We start from the raw sequence: 27255 nt of genomic DNA on the forward strand, positions 1-27255 counted from the left end.
GATTCCAATTTTTAAAATGCTACTAATGCAATAATTTACTTAAAGTTATTCTTCATGCCTCACAGGGGCCCAAGGTTGTTTACAGGATAGTACAGTGGATTAGAAGGACGAAGATTTGTGTCCCAGCTCTCATCCCATTACTTACTAGGCTTGTGACTTATGGCGAATCACTTAAAATCCCTGAGCGGCTGTTTCCTCATTTATACCCCAACTACATTTAGTTCCACCGCTAGGCTGGTCCGCACGGTGCTGGTCTCCCACATGGTGCCCAGCACACGGCAGGCATGCAGTTAACGTTTGCTGGCTGACCTACCAAGACTGGCTGACAATGAAAATAAAAATATTGTCATGCTTACCTCAGAAGGGTTGCTATGAGGTTAAAATGATAAAGTGGTATGACATATGGGAAAATGGTTTGAGAACTACATAATGCTGTAGATAACATGGTGTGTTTCTTTTTAAAAACAGAGGAAGAAGTTCTTCATTTTTAAAATGTGGATACATTTTTGGTACCTAACTTAAAAAGAAATCAAGATAAATGTGTTAATAACTGCCAGTTATTTCAAATCACTACAGCTTATAAATCTACAACTATTCTGAGAAAAATAGGTTTTATCTATCTAAAACTTCAGAGGACTTCAATGATTGCTTAAGATTAATATGACTTTAGAGATAAAATATTAGTGATTGGAGCACCTAGGTGGCTCAGTTGGTTAAGCCACTGCCTTCAGCTTGGGTCAGGATCCCAGGGTCCTAGGATCAAGCCCCCAGTCAGGTTCCCTGCTCAGCAGAGAAGTCTGCTTCTCTCCTCCCCCTGCTCATGCTCTCTCTCGCTCAGTCTCTTTCAAATAAATAAATATAAAATCTTAAAAAAAAATCTGTGATTTTTCTTTTTTAAGATTTTATTTATTTATTTGACAGACAGAGATCACGAGTAGGTAGAGAGGCAGGCAGAGAGAGGGAGGAAGCAGGCTCCCCGCTGAGCAGAGAGCCCGATGCGGGGCTCCATCCCAGGACCCTGAGATCATGACCTGAGCCGAAAGCAGAGGCCTAACCCACTGAGCCACCCAGGCGCCCCAAATTTTCAATAGCACAGGTAAACTCTTCAGACAAGTTTGGGTTAAAAAGTCACATGTGAATTCCGTATAACACAGTCATAATATATATAATAGCTTACCGTATTTTAAAAAGAGATTTATATGTACTAATGTTTAAGGTCTAAGATAGACTGTTAGCTGAAAAATGGAAACTATACATTTATATGTACATAAAGAAAAAGGAACCTGTATATTTTCTAATGTTCAAATATATATGTATATGAATATCTTGATAAAGGCCTAGAAGGTACAGACCTAATTATAACAATGATAACAATGATTATCGTTGAGGAGGGGAGGGGAACCGCCTAAGGAAAAGTAGGGACTTCAGCTTTACTGGTGTTGTTTGAAATGTTTTAATAGCAGGGATGTGAGAAAACAGACAAGAGCCTATTACCAATTCAAAGAATCCCTTGAGCCTTACTTGAACATTGGCAACGGAAGGGGTAGCGATTTATTTAGTTTCACACAGATAAGGGTGTATGTGTTGGTCCCTGCAAGGAGGGAGCACTAAAGCTTTCGGTGATGTGACATTTAGGTACTTTTTCATGGGGTAGGTAGAACAGTTTTCCTGTAGAGCAGAAAGTCTCAGAGGCTAACAGCACCGATACCTAACACTAAATATGACACTAAAAACAAAAACAAAAAACCACAAAATCAGAAAAATTCAGGGAAAATATATTTGTTAGTTCCATTCGTGGTAACAGAAAGCTTGTAATTAGACATGATTCTCATTAGAGTTACAACAACACAGCTTCCAGATATCTACCATTAAATAAATGAATTAAATTTCATTTTTAATTAGTTTTATTATTTCAACATATTGGATTTGCCCAGTCCATGAGACAATGTTGAGTAAATACAACATCATTTCCATAACCCGAGGGACCTGCACGTTACCTGATCGCCTGCAACGCTGCCACCGAGCGGTGTCCCGGCTCGAAGGCGCCCCTCGGCGGCAACAGTTCTCCCCCTGAGGTCTTCCTTACTGCTCATCCTCTCCGTCTTCCATAAAGTTCCCTTCTTGGGGCGACACGTTCCCCACATACCTTCCATTGCTTAGTGTTCTTCGCAGGGAGTCTCTGTCTGAAAGGGGCCCCTGTGGCTGTGACATACTCCGTTCAAGGAATTCCTCATCCGCCAGTGGTTCTCCCATCGCTCCAGGACCACCAAGCCCGTCCTCAGGCTTCACATATTGGGGCTGGTCCTCCTTATGCTCGTACACGGACAGTCTCTTTTCCATCACCTCACGAATCAACACTGGAACATTACATGTGCAAAAATCACTGTGACTGTTCCTGTCTGAGTAGTTATAAGGCTGACTTACAGATGAGCGGAAAGTGTTCACTGGACGTCAGCCCTTCCCTGTGTTCCTTCTATACAAAGGCAGCACACTTAACTTCTATGCCACGTAATGCGCTGGACATGAATTATACTCAATGCCTGCTGTAACGGGGTAGGATTTATACAGTCATGAGACAAGATACTGATTCCGATCAAATTACACAAGAACCAAAAATACTATTGAGGGTAAAAAATTGGTGCCTTTGTTAATATAATGGAGATAATGAAACTTTAAAAATGAAAACTATAAAATTTAACATCTTTCTTCTATTTATTCTCTCTGACGAAAAATCTCAGAAATGAATTTTTTTTTAAAAGATTATATTTAAGGGGCGCCTGGGTGGTGGAGTGGGTTAAACCTCTGCCTTCAGCTCAGGTCATGATCTAGGCTCCTGGGAGCGAGCCCCACATTGGGCTCTCTGCACAGCGGGAGCCTGCTCCCCTCTCTTGCCTACTTGTGATTCTCTCTGTCGAATAAATAAATAAATAAATAAATAATTTTAAAAGGATTATATTTAAAGAATATTTTATTTTTTTAAGTAGTCTCTACACCCAATGTGGGGCTTGAACTTATAATCCCAAGACCAAGAGTCACATTCCACCAACTGAGACGGCCAGGTGCCCCAGAAGTGATTTTTTTTGTTTTTGTTTTTTGTTTTTTTGGGAGAGAGAGAGGAAGCACACATGAGTGCAAAGATGGAGGGGGAGAGGGAGAGAGAATCTTAAGAAGGCTCTACGGCCAGCACACAGCCTGACACACACTCCATCTCATGACCCTAGAATCCTGACCTGAGCTGATAGCAAGAGTCGGATGCTTAACTGACTGAGCCACCCAAGAGCCCCCAGGAGTAACTTTTAAGTAAAATAAAAGAGCTTACTGTCAAGCACTGTTCTTCCCACCATACTGTATTCCATGGTTTTCTCAACCTCGTTCATTAGCCATGGAAGGAATCCCATCTCAATATCTGTAATAAAAAAAGGTTAATTTTGTTACAATGAAATTCAATCATTATACTGATTTTTATGAATTATTATGGATAGGAAGAATCTGTGCTTTCTCCCTAATTGTTGAAGATTCATTAACACTGTTTCCTTAATACAAAATGTCAAATACACTTACACAGCATTACTTTTGCCACATTCTTTAAGCATGTTGTGGTCCATTTCCTTTCTATTGCAATAAAAAGAGTATTTTCAAAACTATGAGGTCTTCCTTGGTGTCCAGGCCTTTGGAGCTAACTGCAACATGTGCAATCTGACTTGGTGAAGGAGGTAGGGTAAGGGGTTGGGGAGTAGGGAGGAAGATGTGGGTCTGGGAGCAGAACTCCAATTCAAATGTGATACAAATCTGGGATCGAACCATGCTAATAAAGAGAAGCCTGAAGCCTGGGGCCTAGGACAAGCTCTCCAAGGGTCAGGGCACAAGGGTCAGAGAGTATCTGAGAAGAAGGCCATCTAGAAATGGGTCAGAAACTAGGTGCTTCCATTAGTGATAAAGTTGTTCAAACTGAAATGGAAATCTACTCTACTGTGTGAGCCTTTAAAAAATATGATCCATTATTATATACATTTTAATGTTTCAAAATGGCTTTTTGCGGGGGTGGTGATGGCATCCGTTAGTTTTTAATGGGTTGACAATAGAGACTATAATAGGGTATTACATTCACTACTAGAAGTAATTTTTTAATCTGAGGTATGAAGCTCATTTTTAAGCTTCTAAATGATCTGTAACTGACTTTTCCAGCAATTCCTGAGAGGAAAAAAAAGTTATCAGCCTCTGTGACTACCAGCAGAGGTCTAGCTAGACCCCGGGGGGTTGGCACGGCAGCATGGAAGGAGCAGTGGGTCTAGGGTCAGAGTCTGAAGCTGGATGGCTGCTTGGGAGAAGGCATTTCACTTCCCTGAGCTTCAGTTTCTACTTCCGAAAAATGGGAATTAATCTGCCCTATCTACCCCCTCTCCCCATCAGGGTTCCTGGGAGGGTCACATGGAAAATACTACATAAATGGTAAAGTACGATATAAATGTAAACCAGTGGTTGTGTGTAATCTGACCTCTCTCTGTGCATGTGTACTGGATTGAGTATGTATTCAGTGAAGATTAACATTACTAACCTCTGCTCCCCAATACTATTAGCCTTCTGAAATAGGACCTGTATACAAAAGCAATGTGCATTTAAGGGCTTTTGAACCTGAGGAAGGAGGGTGAGATTCCTTTGGCCAGGTTAGCTGAGGGGTGGGTGTTGGTGGGTGCTCACAGAAAGCTGACAGGTGTGAGTTCTCTAAAGGTGGAGACCAGGTCTCCTCATTTTTATCTCCCATACCTAATTCAGTTCCCAGGGTGGTGGAAACACCTAATTAAATGAGTACACAACTTTCATTGCTGCCCCCAAAGGGTTTTTGAGTGGAATAGGAAGTCAGCTGAGAAAAAGTTAACAACTACTTCTGCACATATTTTAAACATATTATGTTCCATACATATTATGATATTTAGCTCCTAAATAATCATTTCACCCATGAGGAAACTGAAGGTCATATAACTGATTGATGGTGAAACTGGGACCCAAACTCGTTTTCGACATCAAGCCTGTATTTCTGCCTACTACCCAGTGTTGCTTCTTAGTACAGACAGACACCCTAAAATCATGAGCTTTATAGTATACCTCTCAATTATAGCAGTACTTACTTAAAACAACTATAATTGACTTTAAAATTTTGTTTTATAAAGATAGATTCCAATTCAACATAAACATGGGCAGGAAGCATTAGGAAGATGCGTATTGTAGCAGTGATCCTACACCACCTCCACCAACCGACCTCTTTCAATGGGATCGTAGAAGTAGCCACCGTCCCTGAGACTGTCAAACACCGACGGCAGGAGGTCCGCCAGGTAGCGTTGCGCGAACACTCGGGCGGCCACTTTCTGCGAGGTCTCGTTGTGCTTGTAGACCACTTCCCACTGCTGCTGCTTACGCCGCTCCTGCGCACAGAAACCACCACCGCGCATGGTTACTGAGCCGTCAGGTGCTCCCCAAACACGGAATCTAGCGAGTGGAAGAATCTGGACACGTATTTGTATCAAAAATGGACAGCAAGGAATCTGAATGGTTCAGAGTTTTCATTCAAGATTTTAATGAATTTCAACAGCTACTGGGTATTGATTTCAAAAAAGAGATGGAGCTTCAGGGAAGACTCATCTCCTGATCCACTTTTAAGTAAAATCACTTGAAGATGAACATGTTTGACTATATGGATCATATCAAAGAATAATAGTTATATGTATTTGTGATTTGTATTACCATAAACTATTATCAATACAAAAGTTACAGTGGCTCAGACATCTTCAGTTAAAGAACTTGGATCCGTGAGCTGTCTCATTTGTGAGCTTCTCTGAATTCATAGAGCTCTGAAAATTATAAACCTCCCTTTTGTTCTTGTTGCTTCTTATAGACTATAGGATATCTATAAAGCTAACGAACCATCTCCTCTACTCCCATGTGGAAGTGGGAGCATTAATATAGTTTCTTATGAAGTCTATTTTCAGAGTTTAAGCAAATATAAGTCTAGGTGATTTTATTCATTATTTTCATAGTATATTTCCTAATAGTAAACAAACAAGTACGTTTCCTTTGATAAGGATTTCCCTGATTATTTCAACAAAGCTAATTTTGCCACTGTTCATTTCACATTTGTAAACAAATAGTCTTGCATTTGTATAATCTCTACCATAAGCCCTATGCCCTTTACACAATTAATTATTCATTATGGAGAAAAATGGAAAGTCCATTTGATTAGGCATTGAGTAGAATATCCCAACAACTAAGCTATTCTGTGCAGTAAACTAGACTTTGGGAAATTATTTGAACTCTTTTAGGTATTCAGGCACTCCTATGTACTTTATCTATTCAGTGTCCAACAAAGGGCAACAATTATTGTCAGACCCAGAAAGACTCTCAAAGATCACTGAGTCTAGTGTTTCCTGACTGAAGGTAATTGGCATACTTTATTTATGTTTTATTTTTACTTTTTAAAAAGATTTTATTTATTCATTTGACAGAGAGAAATAGCGAGAGCAGGAACATACGCAGGGGGAGAGGAAGAGGGAGAAGCAGGCTCCCCACTGAGCAGGGAGCCCAATGGGGTTCCATCCCAGGATCCTGGGACCATGACCTGAGCCGAAGGCAGATGCTTAACGAGCGAGCCACGCAGGCACGCCTATTGGCACATTTTATAAACTAGATTCTAAAACTTTTCTTACTAAAAGTTCTAGAAATCTGTAATGTAAAATACTCTATAAAGAAGCTCTGGAGAATCCCTGGGTACAGGAAAGGGTCTGGCCCCTGAGAAAAAGATCCAGAATTCTTTCCAGATCCTCTGCTTCTTGATGCCACCTATCCCTGTTGTACTCTACTTTTCCCTTCCATTTCTGGCCACCAATGTATGGTAAACCAATATATTTCCTTTGCTAGAAATCCTGGTATTTAAGACTGCCTTTCAGCTGGGCCATATGTAATTTATTACATTTAGAAACTTTTGGAAACTCTTTTTAGATACATTTATGTAAGCTGGTATTTAAAGAATGTGATTCTGTGCATGAAAGACCTGTGATCTACAAAAGAGGAGATAACTGAGCAACAAACTTTTTCCTGACTGTATTTGCAAAGATTTTTAGCTCTATGACATACCACGTGATTCAGGACATAATCTGTTAAATAGCCAAAGACTAAGAAAGAAAACTAGAATTCTATACTTTTTCTTCTCTGTGTCGTCTCTCTTGCTCTTCAAGTCGTTGAACTTCAGCGAGTTCAACGCTGCGCAGCTCCTCGTATGCGTGCTGACTGGCCCGCAGGTTGGCCAACTCCTCTTCTTCCATTACTTCCAGAAGAGACTGCTCAATGGTCTTTCCCACCAGAACTTCTAACATTGGTTTTACTTCAAGATCAAAGTCAAAGAGCTTAAACACACAGGACAAAGCAAGTTTAAAAAAAATTTTTTAAAGCAAGTTTAAAATTTTAATCATGAACCAAATGCTCAAAGAAAAAATATCCAGAAAAGAGGTAATGGCAGGGTTCTATTTATTGAGGATCTTCTGTGTGCCAGACACTGTGATGGTAACTTACTTATGGTTTCCAAAACTCACAATGGCCCTGCAGGGCACACAGAAGAGCAGCCAAAAATTATAAAACGACTTACGTATTCATCAGAATGAACCCTGGTACTCAACAATTTTTAGATCAAACTCTGAAACCCAAAATAAATATCCTTATATTTCTTAATTTTTGCCCTTTTTATTATATTTTCATTAACAGTTTGAAGAACCAAGGAACTAAGGAATAAGAATAATGGGCATTTTGGTGATTCTTCTCTAGAATTTAGAGGCAAATATACCCTTCTACGTAGTTTGTGAAGACTTACTTTATTTCCCAATTTCAGGGGCAACTCCTTCAAGTAAGTATTAAATCTCACTTAAGTAATTATGTGCATAAGAATTGCCCTCTCTTCAATTTCCTAAACTGGTCTATTTGTGCATTCTATGTTGATATGAAAATGTAAATATTTTAGGATTTTTTTCCCCTAACATAGAATATCTTCATGAAAATTATATAATTTAAAAGCAACTAATAGGGAACCTCTTATACCAGAGATAGTATTTTTATTTGGTACAAATTTACCTTATATCCCTATATTAAGTAGGCAAACACACAAAAATCAAAGTACAGATATTCTAAAAATATTTCTAATGCTTTTTATTTCTGATCAGCAAAGAGGGTAAATCAGAACATTGTAGTTCAGAATAAAACTATTATAGGTACATTTGGAAAGAAATCCAGTAGGTAGCATCTTTCTGATTATGGTTTGTAAACTTTTAACTAAACCTAACTTTACCTATTTATAAAGAAGATAGTGGGAAGTCCAAATAATGTACTATACCTCTCCTTCCAGTATTTGGGTGGCCACATCTTTGCCAGTTTTGGCAGGAATAAAGAGTGGTGTTGGCGGTCTGTCCAAAAATGCATCTGTTTGGCATTCCACATCAACTTCTATTATGCGGTCAGCAATTTCTTCAAGGTATATTTCTAAGAGAATACCATATACACTGAGTTTGAAATTCTGTTCTATATCAAGCATATATGTGTATTGAAACTTTAGCTCCTTCAAAACAGAATTAAATAGATCAGAAAAGAAGTGCTCAAGTGTGGGATTAAATTCACACCTTGTCCTAAGCAGTTTTATGTATTTGGAAGAACACAGAGCCAGCCAGGCTAGGGCATTTATGGAACATTGAGAAAGCACTGAGCTTTGTACTTGAAAATGGAACTAAAGAACATGAAGCTTAAGTGAATGTAAGATGCAAAGTATGATTAGAGACGGAGAGTTAATAATCCATCTGTATAACAGAGTCCTAAGACAGTAAACGTATAAAGATTTCAAAATTCCTGGATATTTTAAAACTTAGGCACCATGTTACTTGATGTTCCCTCTAGGCTATAGATCATAAACAGACACACGAAAAAAAATTTCACCTTAGGAATCATTTATCTGAGGCAAGGGCAGTGTGGTATCATGCAAAGAACATGAGAACCGAAGTCAGATGTTGAACACAGGACCTAGTCAAGTTACATCTTCTTAGAGCCTGAGTTTCCTTATCCGTAAAGGATCATAATGACTCATCACAAGGAGTTTTTAATAATAAAGGAGATGCACAGGTAGAGGACTGGAATGGTCTCAGATATAGGAAAACTCAATACAAAGCGGCTGCTACTGTATCACTTGATATTTTGATGTATAAAGAAACACTAAAATTTAGCTCTTGTAGAATTGCAGCTACATCGGCTAATTACAGACATATATGCATTCTAGACTTGCCCTCAAGGTAGGGGGAAAAAGACCTGGAATGGTTCAGTTCCTTTTGTCCTAACTACCCAGCAATAACTGGTAAAGCCACTCACCATCTTGGCAAGATGCAAGATGAATCCTGAGTAGTTACAGTCTAAGGAAAACACCTCGTGTTATCTGATTATCAAGATCCTGACACCACCACCGCTCAACCCTAGAGGTCCAGGTAATCCTCCCTAGCTGAGAACAGCCAAATGAGTAGGAAAGCCTGGCACTGGCCCAGCAGAGCCCATGTGGCCTTGGGGAATGTGTGCAGTGAAAGGAGAAGGACAGAACAGAAGAGGCTGTGGGGAGAGAGGGGGAGGAGTCAGATCTGGTTGAGTTCATGCCTCTCAAAAGACAAATAAAATGTCAAAGTAGAACTTCATTGATCTCTTCTCCTGTAGGTCCAGCAGTGATTCATGTTGAGATATAAAAGAGAAAGAGAGAAATAATCCCAAGTAGAGAAAAAGTATGTGAAAAGAGCTAAGAGAGAATTAATTTGGTCATAAATTTTTTTAACCTTATCGCATACTTCCAGCTATACCCAATATAATAATAAAATACAGTCTATGAATTTGTTGAATGAATGCGTTCTTCCTACCATGTGGCTGGGGCAGTACTGCATAGATTAATGGATATGTAAGTAATATAAAAGCCAAAAAAAAAAAAAGAATTGACTTAGAAAATTGAGCAAACCCAGGAACCATGATGCCAGGGCCATGGTCACATACCTGTTTGCACATCCACGTGCTTTCTGCCTTCCACGGGTTCAGGGGTTCGTGGTCTGAGCTGTTCTTGGGCTCGTTTTCTGGCAAGAGCCCTCCTCTTTGCCTGCTGCTGTCTCTGAATCTCTAGAGGATCAGGCTGCCCAGGCTGAGTGACAGAAAAGGCTTCTAAAATTTAGAAGATATTTCTCAAAGCATACAGAACTGCCATTCCAGAAGTGATTCTTGGATAGCATAAGAGCATCTGTCATACAATTCTTCCTGATTATCAGTGACTTCATGATTAAAATTATGTTTGAACTTTGTCAGGTAATTATAAAGTTATCTGATGAAGCATATAAGTAACTTCAAAGTGTGACTGTTGACTGGAATAAACAGTGGCAGAATCCCATCTAATAAATTCTTTTTCCTCATTCAAGCATTTTTACCGTGAATTCCTTGGATGCCTTGTCACCAAGTATACTGTAGAATTACTCAGTTACAATACATTTTAATATGTAGTTAAGGAATTGAAAAGCACTAGGATCTAAAAAAAAAATATCTGAATTTCACATAGACAAAATTCCTGAAAAAATATGTAAGGTCACAAAGGAAATATTCTCAGTCCAAACAAAGCCTGTCCCAGTGTACAAAACAATAGCTGATTTGGGGTCAAAAATGTAATTATTTACAGTAGAGTTCTGCAATATTTAGAGGTCCTTGATTTCATATCTGTATCCTATTCTGTGGTCATTTCCTATAGCTAACCTGTCTTATCTCAAGGTAAATATGAGAAGAATGGGGAAATTTGAAAGACTTTGTGTGAAAAAAATTTTAATATTTAAAATTAGAATTGTAAAAACAATCTGGTAACATTAAAATTTATTAAAAATATGCCATATTCCCATTTCCCTAATACAGTGGCCATTGTCATTTAAATGCATACACTTTTTCTGGTTGTGATGATACCATAGATTTATTTATTTTTTTTGAGAGAGGGTGAGAGAGAGCACATGAGTGGGGTGGGGAGGGGGAGCAGGAGAGAGAGAGAGAATCTCAAGGAGGCTCCCTGTTGAGTGTGGAATCCCCGCTGGTTTCTCTTTGCTAGTATTTTTTTGAGGATTTTTGCGTTGACATTCATGATAGCTATTGGTCTATAGGTGTCTTTGTCTGATTTGGTTATCAGGGTAATACTATTCCCTGAAGTTTTCCTTCTTCTTTTATTTTCTGGAAGAGATTGTGTAAAATTATGTAAATTGTGTAAAATCAATGAGAATTAAAAAAAAAAATCCTTGGTAGAATTTTCCAGTGCAACTATCTGGGCCTGGATATTTCTTTTTTGAAAGCTTTTAAATTAGAAATTCAATTGCTTTAATAGTTATTAGACAATTCAGAATATCTATTTCATGTTAGGTGAATTTTGGTAGTTTATAGTTTAAAGAATCAGCCCATTTCATTTAGTTTGTTGAATTATATGTATAGATTTATTTGTAGTATTCTATTATGATCCTTTTACTCTTTTACTAGATACAGAATCTTTACTAGTTACATCCCTGATATTTGCTTGTTTCTCCTCTTCTTTTTAAAAGATTTTAATTTATTTATTTATTTGACAGAGAGAGAGAGAGAGAGAAAGCGAGAGAGAGCGAGCACGAGTGGCGGGGGGGGGGGGGGGAGTAGGGGAGGGGAGGGAGAAGTTGACTCCAAGCCAAGCAGGGAGCAGACACCGGGCTTGATCCTAGGACCCTAGGATCATAGCCTGAGCTGAAGACAGACGCTTAACCTACTGAGCCACCCAGGAACCCCTCTTTTACCTTTTTTTGTTAGTTTTGCTAGAGGCTTATCAATTTTACTGATCTTTTCAAAGATAAGAAATTTAATCTTTTCATGGTTGCAGGATCTATGGTTATATCCCCTGATAGTCATTCTGGTATCTGCTATTTGTGTCTTCTTTCTCATTTTTAATTTGGTAGTTTTGCTAGAGGTTTATCAATTTTATTGATTTTATTCAGAGAACCAGCTTTTGGGTCCATTGATTTTCTCTGCTGTTTTTGTATGCTTTTAAAAAAGATTCATTTATTTGAGAGAGAGTGTGTGTGCATGCAAGTGCATATGCATGGGGGAGGAGGGTGGGTGGGGGAGAATCTTCAAGCAGACCCTCTGCTAAGTGTGGAGCCTGACGTGGGGCTTAATCTCAGGACCCATGAGATCATGACCTGAGCCAAAACTAAGAGTTCTACACTTAACCAACTGAGCCACCCAGGTGCCTCTACTTTTTTTTTTTTTTTTTTTTTTTGAGAGAGGGTGAGTGCATGTAAGTGGGGGTAGGAGGGGGAAGAGAGAGAAAGAGAATCTTAATCAGGTTTCACACCCAGCACTGAGCCTGATGTGGGGCTCCATCTCACCACCCTGGGATTATGACCTAAGTCAAAATCAAGAGTCCCATGCTTAGCCAATGGAGCCACCCAGGGGCCCCTATTGTTATGGTTTTCAATGTAAGTGATTTCTGCTTTTATCTTTATTATTTTCTCCCTTCTGCTTCCTTTGGGTTTATTTTTCTCATCTTTTCCCCATTTATTGAGGTAGGAGTTTAGATTATTGATTTGAAGTCTTTCCTTTCTAGTTTTTTCCATTTCAGCACTGTTTTGGCATGAAACACAAATTTGGATTTGTTGTATCTTCATTTAGTCCTGAGTAGTCTTTCAAAATTCCCTTTAGTATTTCCTCTATGGATTATTTGGAAACATGCTGCTTAATTTTCAAGTGTTTGAAGATTTTCCTGTTATCATCTATTATTGATTTCTAGTTTGAAATTTTGAAAGAGACATTATTCCATTATGGTATGATTTCAAATATCCTAAATAACAAATCTTGAGACTTGTTTTGTAACCCAGGATATGTTCTACCTTGGTCAATATTCCACAGGAGCCTCAAAACTGTATGAATTCTGGAGTGCCTGGGTGGTGCAGTTAACCATCTGACTCTTGGTTTAGTTCGGGTCATGATCTCAGGATCATAAGATCAAGCCCACCACTGGGCTCTGTGCTTCGTGCAGAATCTGCTTGAGGTTGTCTCTCCCTCTGCACCCCTCTGCCCCCACTCATGCTCTCTAAAATAAATAAATCTTAAAAAAAAAAAAAAGCATATGTACTCTGTTGTTGTCAGGTGAAAGTGTTGTATAAATGTAAATTACAACCTATTGGTTGGTGATATGTAGTTCTTCTATATTTTTGCTGATTTTCTGATAGATGGATATTGAAGTACCAAACTAAAATTATGGATTTGTCTATTTCTCCTTCCAGTTTGAGCTTCATGTATTTTGAAGCTCTGTTGTTTGGTGCATATATAGTTAAGACTGCTATATCTTCTTGGAATACTGTGACCTTTTTACCATTTTGTATTGTCCTTCTTTGTCCCTGGTAATATTGTTTTCTTTAGGTCTACTTTATCTGTTATTTAGATAGCCACAACTACTGCTTAAATATTAATGTTTATCTTTTCCCATCCTTTTACTTTTGACCTACCTACATCACTGAAATTGAAATGAGTTTCTTGTAGACAGAACACAATTGGGTCATGGTTGGGGTTTTTTTGTTTTGTTTTGTTTTTGTTTTTGTTTTTTAACCTACTCTGCCTATCTCTCTCTTAATTGGCTTGTTTAGACCATTTACATTTAAAGCAACTATTACATTAAAGCAAACTATTACATTTAAAGCAACTATTACAACTATTACATTACATTTAAGGCAGCTATTGCCATGTTAGGGTTGTCTTTTTACTTTTTGATTTCTGTTTGTTCTAATTTTTGTTTTCTTTTTCTTTCCTTCCTGTGAATTAGTTGGAACATTTCTTAGAATTCTTTTTTTATCTGTAATAGTTTTTACTATAACTCTTTGCATCGTTTTTAAAAAAATAGTTGCTCCAAGTTTTACAATATACTATGTACCTGACCACAGTCAACATTTAATATCAACATTTTACCACTCTAAGTGGAAGGCAGAAACTTTACTGCCATTTAGATAACATTATTTTCCTTACTTTTAAAATACAATCAAAATCTAATCATCTTAAGTATTTTACCTACCTATATTAAGCACCACATCACATGATGTTGTAGTTTTGCTTCAACCATCAAACACAATTTTTAACACCCAGAAGACAGTTTATTGTATTTACCCCTATTTTCACCTATTCCACTGTTCTATCTTCCTTTCTGAAGTCCCAAGCCGCCTTCTGTTATCATTTCCTTTCTACTTGGAGAGCTTTCTTTTTTAGCTCTTCTCTAAGGGTAAGTCAGCTGGTGACAAATCCTCTAGGTTTCCTACATCTGAGAGCAACTTGATTTCCTTTATATTCCTGAAGAACGTTTTCACTGGATTAGAATTAGAGCTTGATAGCCCTTTTCCTTCAGGACTTGAAAAATACTGTGCCACTTTTTCTGGTCTCCATTGTTTCAAATGAAGAACCACTGTTAGTCAAATAATTGTTCCACTTCTGGCAATGTGTCATGTGTTTATAGCTGCTTTCAAGATTTTTTAATTTTAGTTTTGAAATTTGATTTTGTTGTGTCTTGGTGTGAATTTCTTTAGGTTTTCCCTGCTTGGGGTTCAGCTGACTTTTTAGATCTGTAGGTTTTTGCCTTTTGCCAAATTTGTGGAATTTTCAAACACTAGTTCTTCAAATATTTTTTCAGTCCCATGCCTTTTCTCCTCTCCAAGACTCAGAAAACATGAATGTTAGACATTTTGTTATTGCTCCCCAGCTGTGAAGCTTTTTTTACTTTTTATTATTATTATTATTTTGTGTCCTGTTTTCTAATTGTCATTCAAAATGGGTAATTTTCATTGATTTGGTTTGAATTCACTGATTGCTCCCTATGTCATTTCTGATGAGTCATGTGACTTTTTACACATTTTCCATTTGGTTCATTTTTTTAAAAAGATATTTATTTATTTGAGAGATAGAGAGGAGCAGGGAGAGGGACAGAAGGGGAAGGGAGAAGCAGATTCCCCATTGAACAGTGGGACTGATGTGGTACTCCATCCCAGAACTCTGGGATCATGCCTGAGCTGAAGGCAGATGGTTAACTGACTGAGCCACCCAGGTGCCCCCATTTGGCTCATTTGTATGACTTCTATTTCTTTGCTAATATATTTTTTTTTTTCATTTAAGAATGTTCATAATTATTCACTTTTGAGTGAAGCATTTTTTAATGATTACTGCTTTAAAATCCTTGTCGGGTAATTCCTACATCTGAGTCATGTTGGTGTTGTCATCTCTTGACTGATTTTCCTCGTTCTGGTTGTGACTGCTCTGGTTCTTGGTATGATGAGAGATTTTTCTTTTTTTTTTTTTTGTATCCTGGAAATTTTGGGTGTTAGGATGTGAAACTCTGGATCTTAATCTTTTTTTTTAGCAGGAAGTCATCCCTTTTTGCTGTGGCATGCAGGCATGGGTGGAGATAGCAGTTCAGCCTCCTGCTAGGCCCTATGTGAAAGCTGAGGATCAATTTGTATCAATCACCTTATTGGTGCCTGGTGGGGGTAGTATTTCAGCTCCCTGCTGTGACACCAGTATTGGGGTATAGAGGAGTGGAACTCTAACACTCCTTTATCTCACTTGTTTCTCTTTGTTGCTGCCAGATAGGATTGAAAATTCAGCTGCCTCCTAGCTCTGTTGCCATCACCCCAGGAAAAGCAGGGTACCAACTTGTACCATCTCTGGCCATCTCACTGCCCCTGGGTGAGAATGGAAGGTAAGCTTCCTGCTCAGCCCTTGTTGATACCGCCTCAGTGGGTGAATCAGAGCACTGATTAGTACTGCACTATTGCTGCCAGCGTGGGGATGGAAGTCCAGTTCCCCAGCCACGTCTTGCTGACTCCACTAGGAGGGACAGGACAGTTTTTCCATGGGGTTTTGGCTGGGGGAAGGGTAGTAAAAAGGTTTCTGTTCTGCTAGGTTATCCTTTTGCAGTCTTTTGGATAAAGGGAGCAGGCTTGTGCCTGTTGGTTGTGCTGGGTTGCAAGCTTCTCCAGTGTTCTGAATGGGATTTAAGAAGACTTAGGGAACTCATCACTATGTCACTCAAATCCTGAGGTCCCTAGCCAGTCCATTTCCTTCTTTCCACTTCCAGAATCTTCTAGTGTTTGCTTGTGCTATTGGCAAATTCCTGCTTGTCTGGACTGGAAGTCTCAGTATAGGGTTTTTAGGTAAGTTGTTGAATAATTAACTGAAGAACTAAAAAAAAAAAAAAAAATCAAATCATCTCAATATTAATTTTAAAAAACTAAAAAAAAGGTGATTCTCTTTTTTAGTTTAGTTCTAGGTGTGCCAGTGTTTATTGCTATTGCCACAAGATGCCAAATCACATCTATATTGCATGTTTGAGCTGTTGTTTTCAAATGTTGGTCCCTGAACTGGCTGTACCGACTGCCTAGAGAAGTTAATTAATGATGCACATATCTGTGTCCAACCCTTGAAGGTTCTAAATGCAGCAGATCCAGGGTATGGCCGAAATATACAATATTTTTAGTGAGTTTCCTTGATGGCTTTGATGTACATGCTTCAGAATGTCTAATATTCCATATATCACTATGTGGTGGTGGGCATGTATATATCACACAGTGTTTACAGATTAACTATATTGCATCATCACTCTTAATCATCAAGCCACATCCTAATCATCTCTGTATCCTAGGTACTCAGCACAGGACCTAAAACCTAATAAATATTATAAATATTTAGAAATTAAAGACATTTAATTAAATTAGAAATTAAAGAAAAGAATTTTGGATTAAATAATGAGGAGAGTATTATAGTATGAAGTAATTTAAACAAACCTAAATATGTTATACCAGTGCTACTCAAAGCGTTATCCGTGAACCATTTGAACTGGTCTGTAAAAATTTAATTATAGAAATTGAGAGTCGAAGTGTGTAAGCTTTTAGAGCAGTTTTACAAAGTGCTGTTAATCTAGCAAAACATTGGAGTTTTTGTATTTTTTTAAATTATTGTTTTTAATTGTGGTAAAGGCCATTTTGAAGTGTAGAATCTAGTGGCATTAAGTACATTCACACTGTTGTACAACCATTACCACTATCCATCTCCAGACTCTTCATTTTGCAAAACTGAACCTCTGTACCCATTAAACACTAACTCCCTAATCCCCGACTCCCTTCATCCTCGGCACCCACCATCAGCCTTGTATTTCGCATGTCTTTTTTTTTTAATTAGATTTAATTTTTCTAGTAATCTATCAGCATTTTATAACTGTTCTAGTCTACAGCAAATTAGAAATGAAAACAAACTGGTCGCTCAGCACAAGTACTTTAAAAAGCTGTGTATTAGAATATTCAAATTTTACTTACCAGCGGTCCCATCTGTAGAGCATAAGTGTTGCCTCGGATCACCCTTCTGTCATACATTATGTTTCCATAATGCATAGGTTCTTCAGCTCTGTAAAATAGCAAATTCTAAGTAACTATTGTAATAGTGTTGGTCTGTGCAGTTAACTCATTTTTAATGGGATTTAGACCAAGATATAAATGTTATGAAAACAGATTTTTGTTTGGGCACAGTCCATGACAAATTACTACCATTTATGGAATGCTTATTATATGCCAGACCCTTCACATATTTTATTTATTGCTCACAATAAGCTTCAAGTTGGGAACTCTCATTCCCATCTGACAGAAGAGGAAGGAGATTCAGAAAGGAATGTGCCCAAGGTTACCTAGCTAGTAAGTGGCAGAGCTGGACTTAGGGCTGTATATCTGTTAGACTACTTGACAAATGTGAAAATGGGTGGTTGGAAAGGGGCCTGCCTTAAAGTACTGACAGTAATTGGATTCAAGGATTGAAAAGATTCACAGAATCAGGCTTATGAAATAAATAAATAAATAAAATTTCTTGTTGTTTCTTTAAACTCAGAGATATATTGTTAAAATGATATTGTTTTAAATTTTAGTAGAATTTTGCTTTGGGGGATCAGAATATCAGTAGTGAAAAACCATACTGTTGATGTTTTCTTTCAAAGTTCTTTGAATGATATCTGATGTATGGCTATACCCATACCAATGTATGGGTATGTATTGACCCATACCAATAACAGTACTCTACTAGAAATGATTTTGAGAGGGGTTGTAAACTGCTTTTTTTATCATATATTAAAACCACTTTTGGATAGCCTGGCCTCATATTACTTAAAAACCGGCATGTAACACTGCTCATCTTACTTGCTCTCTGGGCAGGGTTCAGCTCAGCTGGTCACTCCTTCGCTGAAGCACTCTTTTTTCTAGTTGCTGTGATACCAGGATAGTCTTCGGATTGTTTTTCTAGGACTTGTCTTTCCCAGCCTGTGTTTGCTGGCTCCTCCCGATCTCAGGGCTAGGCCTTCTCTTGCCCTTCACTGAATTCATCCATTCTCACAGCTTTCCTCATAATCCATATACCTAAAACTCCCAATTTTATTTTACCTTTAACTCAGAACTCTCCTCTGAGCTCCAGGAATATATATCCAATTGATATGCTCAGTGACCTCTCACTGAGATGTCTCGAAAGCAACCTCAAGATTGAATTAATTATCACTCTCCCACTCCAACTTCTTAGGTCTTTAGTGTTCCCTGTTTCTAACTGGTACCATTAACCACCCAATTGGCTTAATCTAGAAGCCTGGGAGTCATCCATAATTCCTCTCTCCTCCTCACTGTCTGTATCCAGCAAGTCTTATTGATTCTACTCCCCAAATCTTTTTCGTATCTTTCCATGGCTTATTGCCACCGCTATATTTTACCTGGACTACTGCAAGAGTCTCTTAGTCTTAACTGTTGGGAACATTTTTCTCAGAATCTGTCCTATACATTGTACCCAGTGATTTTTTAAAATAGAAAAAAAATCTAAAGGACACTTACTTGGTTAAAACCCCCTACTGCTAATTAACATAATAATGAGGAAAATTTTTGTTTTGATATCACACTATCAAAAGCCAAAAAGAAAAAAATCCATAAAACCTATTGCTGGTGAGGATGTAAGGAAAAATATGTTTAAACATTACTAAGGAAAAGACATATTGTTCCATCTGTTCATATTAAAAATATACATGACCTAACAACCCCATTCCAGGAATCTGTTTCATAGAAGAAAAAGGCCAGCACAAAAAGTTGTTTATTGAGAACTTCCTCTTTGTGGTAAAAACTTGAATCAAACTGAATACCTAATCAAAAATCGAAAATTTTAAGAATGCATAGTACATTTATACCCCAGGGGCTATCATGCTATTAAAAATAATTGGAGGGATTTCTACAAAGAATTAAGTGAGAAAAGGAAGATGTTGAGAATTGTGTATAATGTTAGCATTGCTATGAGGTAGACAAAACCGTGTGGGCTTGTATGCATATATTTATATATTTGTACATAAAATGTGAGTGTGGAGAAAAGTCCAGAAACATTCACGTAAGGGCATTAACACGGTTTACCTTGGGGAGAGGAGGGAAAGAACAAGTTTACAAGGGAAGGGGATTGGGCATTAAGAATGTACCCAAGCATGAACCACAGGAGTCTGTTTATATAAAAATAGAAATGTATGTATATGCATATGTAAAGAAATTAGAAAAAAAAAAGAATTATAAGTTATAAAAAGGCGGGGAAGCTAATTGCAGATTAACATGTGTAGTATGATTCAATTTTGGAAATAAACCTCCTATATAACTGTGCATATGCTCAAGTATGGAGGTGTAAAAGAATAATATAAGATTTTTTTTAAAAGATTTTATTTATTTATTTGACAGAGAGAGAGATCACAAATAGGCAGAGAGGCAGGCAGAGAGAGAGGGGGAAGCAGGCTCCCTGCCAAGCACAGAGCCTGATGCGGGGCTCGATTTCAGGACCTTGAGATCATGACCTGAGCCAAAGGCAGAGGCTTTAACCCACTGAGCCACCCAGGAGCCCCGAATAATATAAGAATGTTAAGGTTAGTAGGAATAGAGGTGAGTGGGAGATAACTTGCCCTTTTCATCCTTATTTTGTATTTTTCATTTGCTTCACAAGCATGTATTACTTTTTAAATTGAAAATCACCACTAAGGATAAATTTAAACTGCAAAATCAAATACACACACATACACACATACTCCTTCCAATGGCTTTATCAACAGATTGCATCAATATAAGCAAGGTCTTGCAACTTGCTTATCAAATAGCTATTAAAAAAAAATCATTCCTAACGAACCACCATTGATTCTTATTTGTTGGTGTAATTTAATAGTAATGATTTGTTCGATACTACTTAAAGCCACAAGAAAGTGTTTTTAAATGGAATCATTTTATAATATAAATATCCCTCTGTAAATTTAAATTTTGTGGGGCGCCTGGGTACCTCAGTCTGTTAAGCATCTGCCTTGGGCTCAGGTCATGTTCTAGGGTCCTGGGATAGAGCCCCCGCCTCTGGGCTCCCTGCTCAGTGGGGAGCCTGCTTCTCTCTTTCCCCCTGGTTCTTTCTCTATCTATGTAGTTATCTCTGTCTCTCTCTCTCTCTTAAATAAATACATGAAATCTTTAAAAAAAAAATTAAAATTTCCATTTTGGTTTCTTTAAAGTAACAGGCATTTCTTATTTTAAAAAGTCTTTATTTGCCATAATAAGATAATCATGAATTTAGACAGTGTTTGAAATACGCATCAAGAGTTACTTGGTTCAATCATTAATTCAACAATTTGCGTGAGTGCCTCTTATATGTCAGGCACAATCCCAGGTGGACAAAAGACACAAATGTTCCAGCTTCCGTGGAGTCTGCATTCTTGGGAAGTTCTGCTGGTTCCAAAATTTGAGGCTTATGGAAAGAACTACAAGCTTTAGAAAGGCCCGTAAACATTATTATGGATAATAATGAAGCGGATATTCGAATAGTTGCCAATAAATACTTATTGATATAAAAATACAGCTTGGGGTTCAGCATGGAAGGATAACCTGACTCCTGACCAAAGACTGGTGTGGAAAGAGCTCGACGTGGCTGTCATTCGGGACGTGCTACCGTGCCTGACACCTGTCCCCGTTTCCCCCTCTGCATAATGGAGTTACTAAAGCAAGGTCACAGCACTGTGGACTACGGAGGAAAATGTACGCGAAGGCCGCTCGTGAGGTGCCCACGGCTGGCCAACGGTACTTAGCTGACTCCAATGTTGTGAACCGTGAGTTTTCTGTACACGTTAAATCGATCACGCCAGCAACTCATGCTCGTTTAAGGTTCAGGAAGGGAGACCGCCCGTGCCCCTTCTCACTTCATGCCTCCACGCACGGGACAGTTCTTTAGGGAAGCAATTTTATTTCGGCAGGTGTGGAGAGGGGAGAGCAGCACAGGTAAGTCTGCCAGGGCGAAGGGGCCCGCATCCCGCGGCTCCGGGACGGGGCAGGTGGAGATCCCACAGGGGCTGCTCGCTCACTCACGGCTGCATTATGCTGTCCCGGTAACGGCGGCGCTGGCAGGGCAGGGCCCGGGGCCGGCTGGTGTAGGTGTAGGTGTAGGTGCCCATGGCAGGGGAGGAGCGGTCCGTGAGCCTGGAGGCCACGCCTGCGGCCCGGTCGCTTCGCTTCCCGTGGAGACTGGCTTTCAGGCAGGTGGGCGCTAAGTGGTCGTGGGAGCCGGAGACGTGAGCGTGGTGCCACGGGCAGGGATTCCGCGACGCAAGGAGAGGCGGCAAGAAGGAAGGCGGGCGGGACGGGAAGTTGCCAGGACAAGAGGTGGGAGCTACACTCGGCTTGTTCCAGGGAACACTGAGCCAGCCGAGGGAGCCCACTTTGGTTGCCCAGCAACCCGGAGTTCCGCCTGGGGGCGGGACCTCCAGGCACTTCCGGCCGGGGGTTTTCGCGGGAAGGCCGGCCCTGCGGGGCACTTCCGACCCTTGGCTCCGCCCATCGGCGCGTCCCGGGCGTGGACGCCTGCGGCTCTGGAGCGGTCTCCCGAGCGAGTCGGGCTTGGGGACTTCAGGGAACTGGGCGAGCAGCGCGGCGGTCCTCGTTCCCACTTTGAAGTCTGGCTTTGCCGGGCTGGTGTCGGCGCCATTCTTCCAGGGCCACGTGCTCCCGTTCCTTAAGGGGCGCCCTCGGCTGTTTCTGTTCCCGCCACTGCCGCCGCGCCGCTACCCGGGGCTGGTCAGCTGTGATCGCGCACACGGGGCGCCCGGGCTCCCCGCTCTGTTACGTGCTAGGGCGCGGCGAGGGTTGCTCGGCGTCTCCCAGCACCGCCGCCCCTCCACCTTGGGCGCTCCGCAGCAGTGTCTCCTTTTTCCCGCGCTCCTTGTCCTCTTACCCGCCCGTTGCTAGCGCTCAGCGGATCCTCGGGCGCACGAGCGACGGGGCACTCCCCAGACATCTATTGTTGGCAAAGGGGTGGGTGCTTTGTTGAGTCTGTTAGGCCTCCTGTGTCTTAATCTGTCGGGCCCCAAACTCTGAAGAATGAGGCGTCATGGGGTGGGTCTGTGCTTGTGAGTGCAGGTGCTTTGGTTTCAGTATTAGCAATGTTAATACCAGTTTGTGTAAGTGAAGTGTATGTATCCCTGAATGGTCAGTTATTTGCACTTGCATTCACTCCTTCAGCTCAGCGAAGTGCTGTCTGGTTTTGAACCCAGGTTCTGTGGGGTACCAAGTCCACAGCCTCTGGCAAGTTAACGCTTTTGTGCTTCATTTCCCTGGTCTGTAAAATGGGGGCTATAGAATTTATCTGTTAGGATTTGTCATGAGGATTAAAAGCATTAATAAATATACTTAGAACTGTGTCTGGTAAATGATGAGCCATTACATTAAGATCTAGATTCCTCCCTCACTTTGAAGATTAAGATCTAAAGCCAGTGTGTAGGTATGGTATAAATAATCCTAAATAAAGGTGTATGGTGAGTGCTAGAGGTAAACACTGCATGGAACTTTTAGGTTTGATCTCTTAATTTTGAGGTAATTTATGGAAGGGCTATAGGAGAAAGTGAGATTTTAATTCTGTTTGATGGGTGGTAGTGTTTTCACTGGTTGAGAGTCTTGGGGATGTACATTTAGAATGGCTTGATCAAAGTCTCAGAAGCCCAAGGTCCTTGGAGAACTCTTAAGTGAGTAAAATATATATGTTAGATAATTATAAGAACTAAGGATAAAACGCAGCCTAGGAGGTGTCAGAGGTGGAGCGGGACCTAGAGATTTTAGATTGGTCAGGAAAGGCTTTACTGAGAAGGTGAAATTTAAGTGGAGATGTGAAGGAGATGGGGCAATGAAACTCTAACATTCTAAGAAGCCATCAGTGCAAAGTTCTAAGGCAGGTACAAACCCGGTGTGTTCTAAGTAAGACTAAGGAGGCTAGAGTGGGTGGAGCAGGGGAAAGCATTAGGAGATGAAGTCAGAGGTAAGGAATTCAGATTGTTGTGCCTTGTTGGTCAGCGTAAAGATGAACTTTTACTCTGAGGTTAAAAACCCCAAAGGCTTTTGAATAGAAGCTTGACATTTATTTATTTATTTGAGAGAGGAAGAAAGAGAGAGAGCGTGCAGGAGCAGGGGGAAGGAGGGCGAGAGGGAGAGCAGATTGCCCGCTGAGCCTGGAGCCTGAAGACCTGGGGTTCCATCCCAGGACCCCGAGATCATGACGTGAGCCGAAGGCAGACACATAACCCATGAATCACCCAGGTGCCCTGACATAATATAATTTTTTTAAAAAGCATTTCTGTTCTAGTTGCTGGGTTGAGAATAGACTGAAGCAGGGCAAAGCAGAAGCAGGAGACCAAATCGAACCAGTAAGCCTGGCTGAGAAAGTGGTTTGGATCAGGGACCAGGCAATGGAGTGGTCACAGAGATCCTGAATCTATTTTGAAGGTAGATACAGATGGATTAGAAATGGAACACTAGAGAAGGAAAGGAGTTAAAGATCACGCTAAAGTTTTTCATAAGATGTTGTGTAGAAATTGCGGAGAGGCTCTGGCTGATGTTGTCTCTTTCTGGAGGATTTAATTTTATTCTGGCTGGCAATTAGAGTAGCGGTAGGTGACCTTTAATCAAGGATTCAGGCATTGGGAGGGCTGATTGCTTTCTGGCTTGCTCTGATCCCAGAGCATAAGCCTTTAGGAATCTCAGCAGAAAGCCTGGGATGTTCAACAGGTACCCATCTCTAGGAACCTTGCACTCCAATTTTTGTATTCCCAAGTCCACAAGGTTATTAAAAGGCCTGCTTGCCTTTTTTAGCCACTTCGCACTGTCTTGGTTTCTTGATTTTTAGTGTCCTTACAGCTTAGAATTCAGCAAACACCTTAAGGATAAAAGCCAAATTGTCAGGCTTATTTCTCTGTGAAACTGCTTTGTCTGGGGTCTTGTCCCTTCAAGTTCTGTCTGTAGTTCTCAACTGTAATTTTTATCTGCCCAGATCTGAAAGACTCCTGACACTTCTCACCACTGCTTTCTACTTGCCCGTAAATGCCCTGCTCTGAAACTCAGCAAATGCCCCAGGAGAAACACAATGGAGAAGTTGTATATCTTCTTTGTATTTTATGTATATCTATGTATTTTCTTTCTCCCTGGGATCCCAGTCCCTCATTTCTTCACTGGCTTGCTTATTCTCGTGCCTTCAAAATGTCTCTGTGGTTTTTATTTTTGTTTTTAGTTTTAGTTTCGGCCTTTACGGTTATTCCTGTAAGAGGGTTGTCTGATTCAAGCTACTGCTCGGTCTTAGGTAGAAGCTACACCAAGAATGGCATTTCTGTTTACTGATAGAGGGAACACTTGAGAGGAGCAGGTTTTAGAGGGAGCATTTTTTGGAGGGAGTTCAGTTCTGGGTGCATTGAGCTTGAAAGACATGTTAGTCATCCAAGTGGAGGTGTTGAGTGGCCCAGTTTGATATGGCAGTCTGGGGCCTCGGGGGATTGGTCCAGAGTAGAGATCCAGATTTTTGCGTTAATGGCATAGATGGCTATTTAAAGCCATGACACTTGGTGAGAATACTAAGGAGTGGAGAGAGAAGACAGATGAGCCCTTGAGCATTGTTAGAGGCTGGAAAGATGAAAAATAACCAACAAAGGATCCTGGCAAAGAATGGCCAGAGAGACGGAAGAAATTGCAGAAAGTCCGGTCACTGGGAATCAAGTGATGAAAGTGTTTTGAGGAGAAGGGAGTAAGGATGCCTAATGCCATACATGAATCAAGGAAGCGGTAAATGTTGGATTAGCAACAGTAGAAACAGTAGAAATTATTGGCGATGGAGCAGAGGGTGCCGATAGTGGAGTCAGGAAGGACAAAGTTTGGTTAGAGATTTAGAAGAGATTGGGAGGAGGGAGATTTGTGACTGGGAGGTTTGCTGCAGAGAAAAAGAAAGAGGATGTTAGCCAGAGGGAAGCAGCCAAGAGAAAGTTTTATATTTTTTAATGGGAGAGTTGGCTGTACATGGGTATGGTCTAGGAGTGAGTAGCGAGGACAGAATGGATGTTGTAGGGGAGAGAGCCAACAATTGATGGAGTGATGTAGGCAGGAGGGGATGGGTTCTCATGTACAATTGGAGGGGCTGGCCTTCCCTGGAAGTGTGCACGGTTCATCATAGTAATACAGAAGGTAGATGTGCCTGCTGATGCACGTAGGTAGCTAATAATTTTCTTCCTTCCTTCCTTCCTTTCTTTGGCAGAGATCACAAGTAGGCAGAGAGGCGGGCGGAGAGAGAGAAGGGGAAGCAGGCTTCCTGCTGAGCAGGGAGCCCAATGTGGGGCTTGATCCCAGGACCCTGGGATCATGCCATGACCCGAAGGCAGAGGCTTTAACCCACTGAGCCACCCAGGCGCCCCTAGATAATCATTTTCAAGTTCCTTACTAATTAGTAGGTGTTTCTGATACAGCAGGCACTATCTTAAGCACTTAACATACATGATTTCACTTAGTTCTTACCATGACCCCATGAGGTAGGTTCTTAGATCATTTCTACTTAACTTATAAGGGGATAGAAGCTTAAAGAAGTTCAAGTCACTTACCAGAGTCATACAGCAAATGAGTGACAAAACTGAGATGCAAACCCTGATCTGCCTGAGTCCAGAGCCTGTGCACTGAAGTATCCACTTATGCTCGTTATCTTCCCATCCCCAAACCTCTCTTGCTATGCTTCTCTCGCTCTCTTTCCCTCTTTTTCTCTCATTCTCAATACCCCCCAGTAATCACCAAGTCCGGCCTGTATGACCTCCTAAATGTTTCTTGGTTCTGAGACCTCTTCTTTGCATCCCTACCTACTATCCTTACCAGCTTTTGACCTGCTCCAGGCAGCCCGAGTTGGCTCCGCTGTGCAACCACAGGATGGTCGAACTGAAATGCTCTGATCATGCTGGGTCCCTCTTCAAACATTTCTGTAACCTCTTCGCCCTGTGAATCCAAGTTCCTTACATGTGCTGTAAGCTCTTCACTGCCTGGTGCTGCCTCTTTTTCCAGTCTCAGATCTTGTTTGTTTCTCCTTGTACTTTCTTCCCCCAGAGTAGCCGAACCTGCACAGTAGTGCCACTGGGCACACTATTTTCTTTTCTGCCTCTGTGATTTATGCTTTCCCTTTATCCCTTCTTTTTCTTTCTCTAAAGATTTATTTATTTATTTTAGATTGAGAGAGAGGGAGAGAGCACAGGAGAACAGAGGGGAGTGGCAAAGGGAGAGAGAACCTAAAGCAGACTGCACGCTGAGCAATGAGCCCGATGCGGGGCTCGATCTTACGACCTAGGTCTCGACTGAGCCAAAACCAGGAGCCAGGTGCTTTAACAGACTGTGCCACACAGGCACCCCCCAGGCCCTTTATCCCTTCTCGCCGATTTTCTGCTCATCCTTTAAGCCACGGCTCCTGTCGTTTTCTCCAGGAACACATTTCTGACACCTTTAACTGGGGCTCGTTTACTCCTTGATCATATTTCCACCTTTTATTTACCATGTGGCATTTATAGTAAATTGCTAACATGTTTGCCTCTACAACTAGGCCACAAGTTTCTTGAGCGTAGGAATTGGCCTTACCTCATGGCTTAATGTCTGGCTTTAGTAGTTTATTGAATGAATGAATGAATGAATGAATGAATAGCACAGGTTTATCCAAGAAAAGAAGGGGGAGCTTCTTGTCCTTTTAGAGTATGAAAATGAGTGAATGGCTATAGTTTCTGAAATTTTTCTTTTTTTTAAAAAAGGTTTTATTTTGAATAATCTCTATACCCAGTGTGGGGCTTGAACTCACAACCCTGAGATCAAGAGTTACACGCTTTTCTGA

At 40.5% G+C, this 27255-nt stretch overlaps 1 protein-coding gene across 1 annotated transcript; it reads right to left on the reverse strand.

The window, feature by feature from the left end:
• Positions 1–1630: 1630 nt before the first annotated feature.
• On the reverse strand, positions 1631–22386 carry RSPH3 (radial spoke head 3). Its single transcript, XM_047732032.1, has 9 exons — positions 22324–22386; positions 21462–22153; positions 17391–17478; positions 10051–10192; positions 8372–8517; positions 7191–7394; positions 5258–5420; positions 3320–3406; positions 1631–2357 (listed from the first exon to the last, which is right to left on the reverse strand). The coding sequence occupies exons 1-9, from the start codon at positions 22384–22386 to the stop codon at positions 2083–2085; spliced, it is 1860 nt and encodes a 619-aa protein (XP_047587988.1). The 3' UTR covers positions 1631–2082.
• Between the last annotated feature and the right edge of the window lie 4869 nt (positions 22387–27255).

The sequence above is a fragment of the Lutra lutra genome, chromosome 6, assembly GCF_902655055.1.
Source record: "Lutra lutra chromosome 6, mLutLut1.2, whole genome shotgun sequence".
Classification (NCBI taxonomy): domain Eukaryota; kingdom Metazoa; phylum Chordata; class Mammalia; order Carnivora; family Mustelidae; genus Lutra; species Lutra lutra.

Excerpts from the sequence above, each read along its gene's own strand:
- RSPH3 (XM_047732032.1), bottom strand. The coding sequence starts at position 22,386 with ATGTCTGGGGAGTGCCCCGTCGCTCGTGCGCCCGAGGATCCGCTGAGC. Across the intron at positions 5,421-7,190 it reads GACGACACAGAGAAGAAAAA|GAGCGGCGTAAGCAGCAGCA; the intron begins GTATAGAATTCT and ends TTCTGTGCGCAG. Across the intron at positions 3,407-5,257 it reads CTACGATCCCATTGAAAGAG|ATATTGAGATGGGATTCCTT; the intron begins GTCGGTTGGTGG and ends TTTTTATTACAG.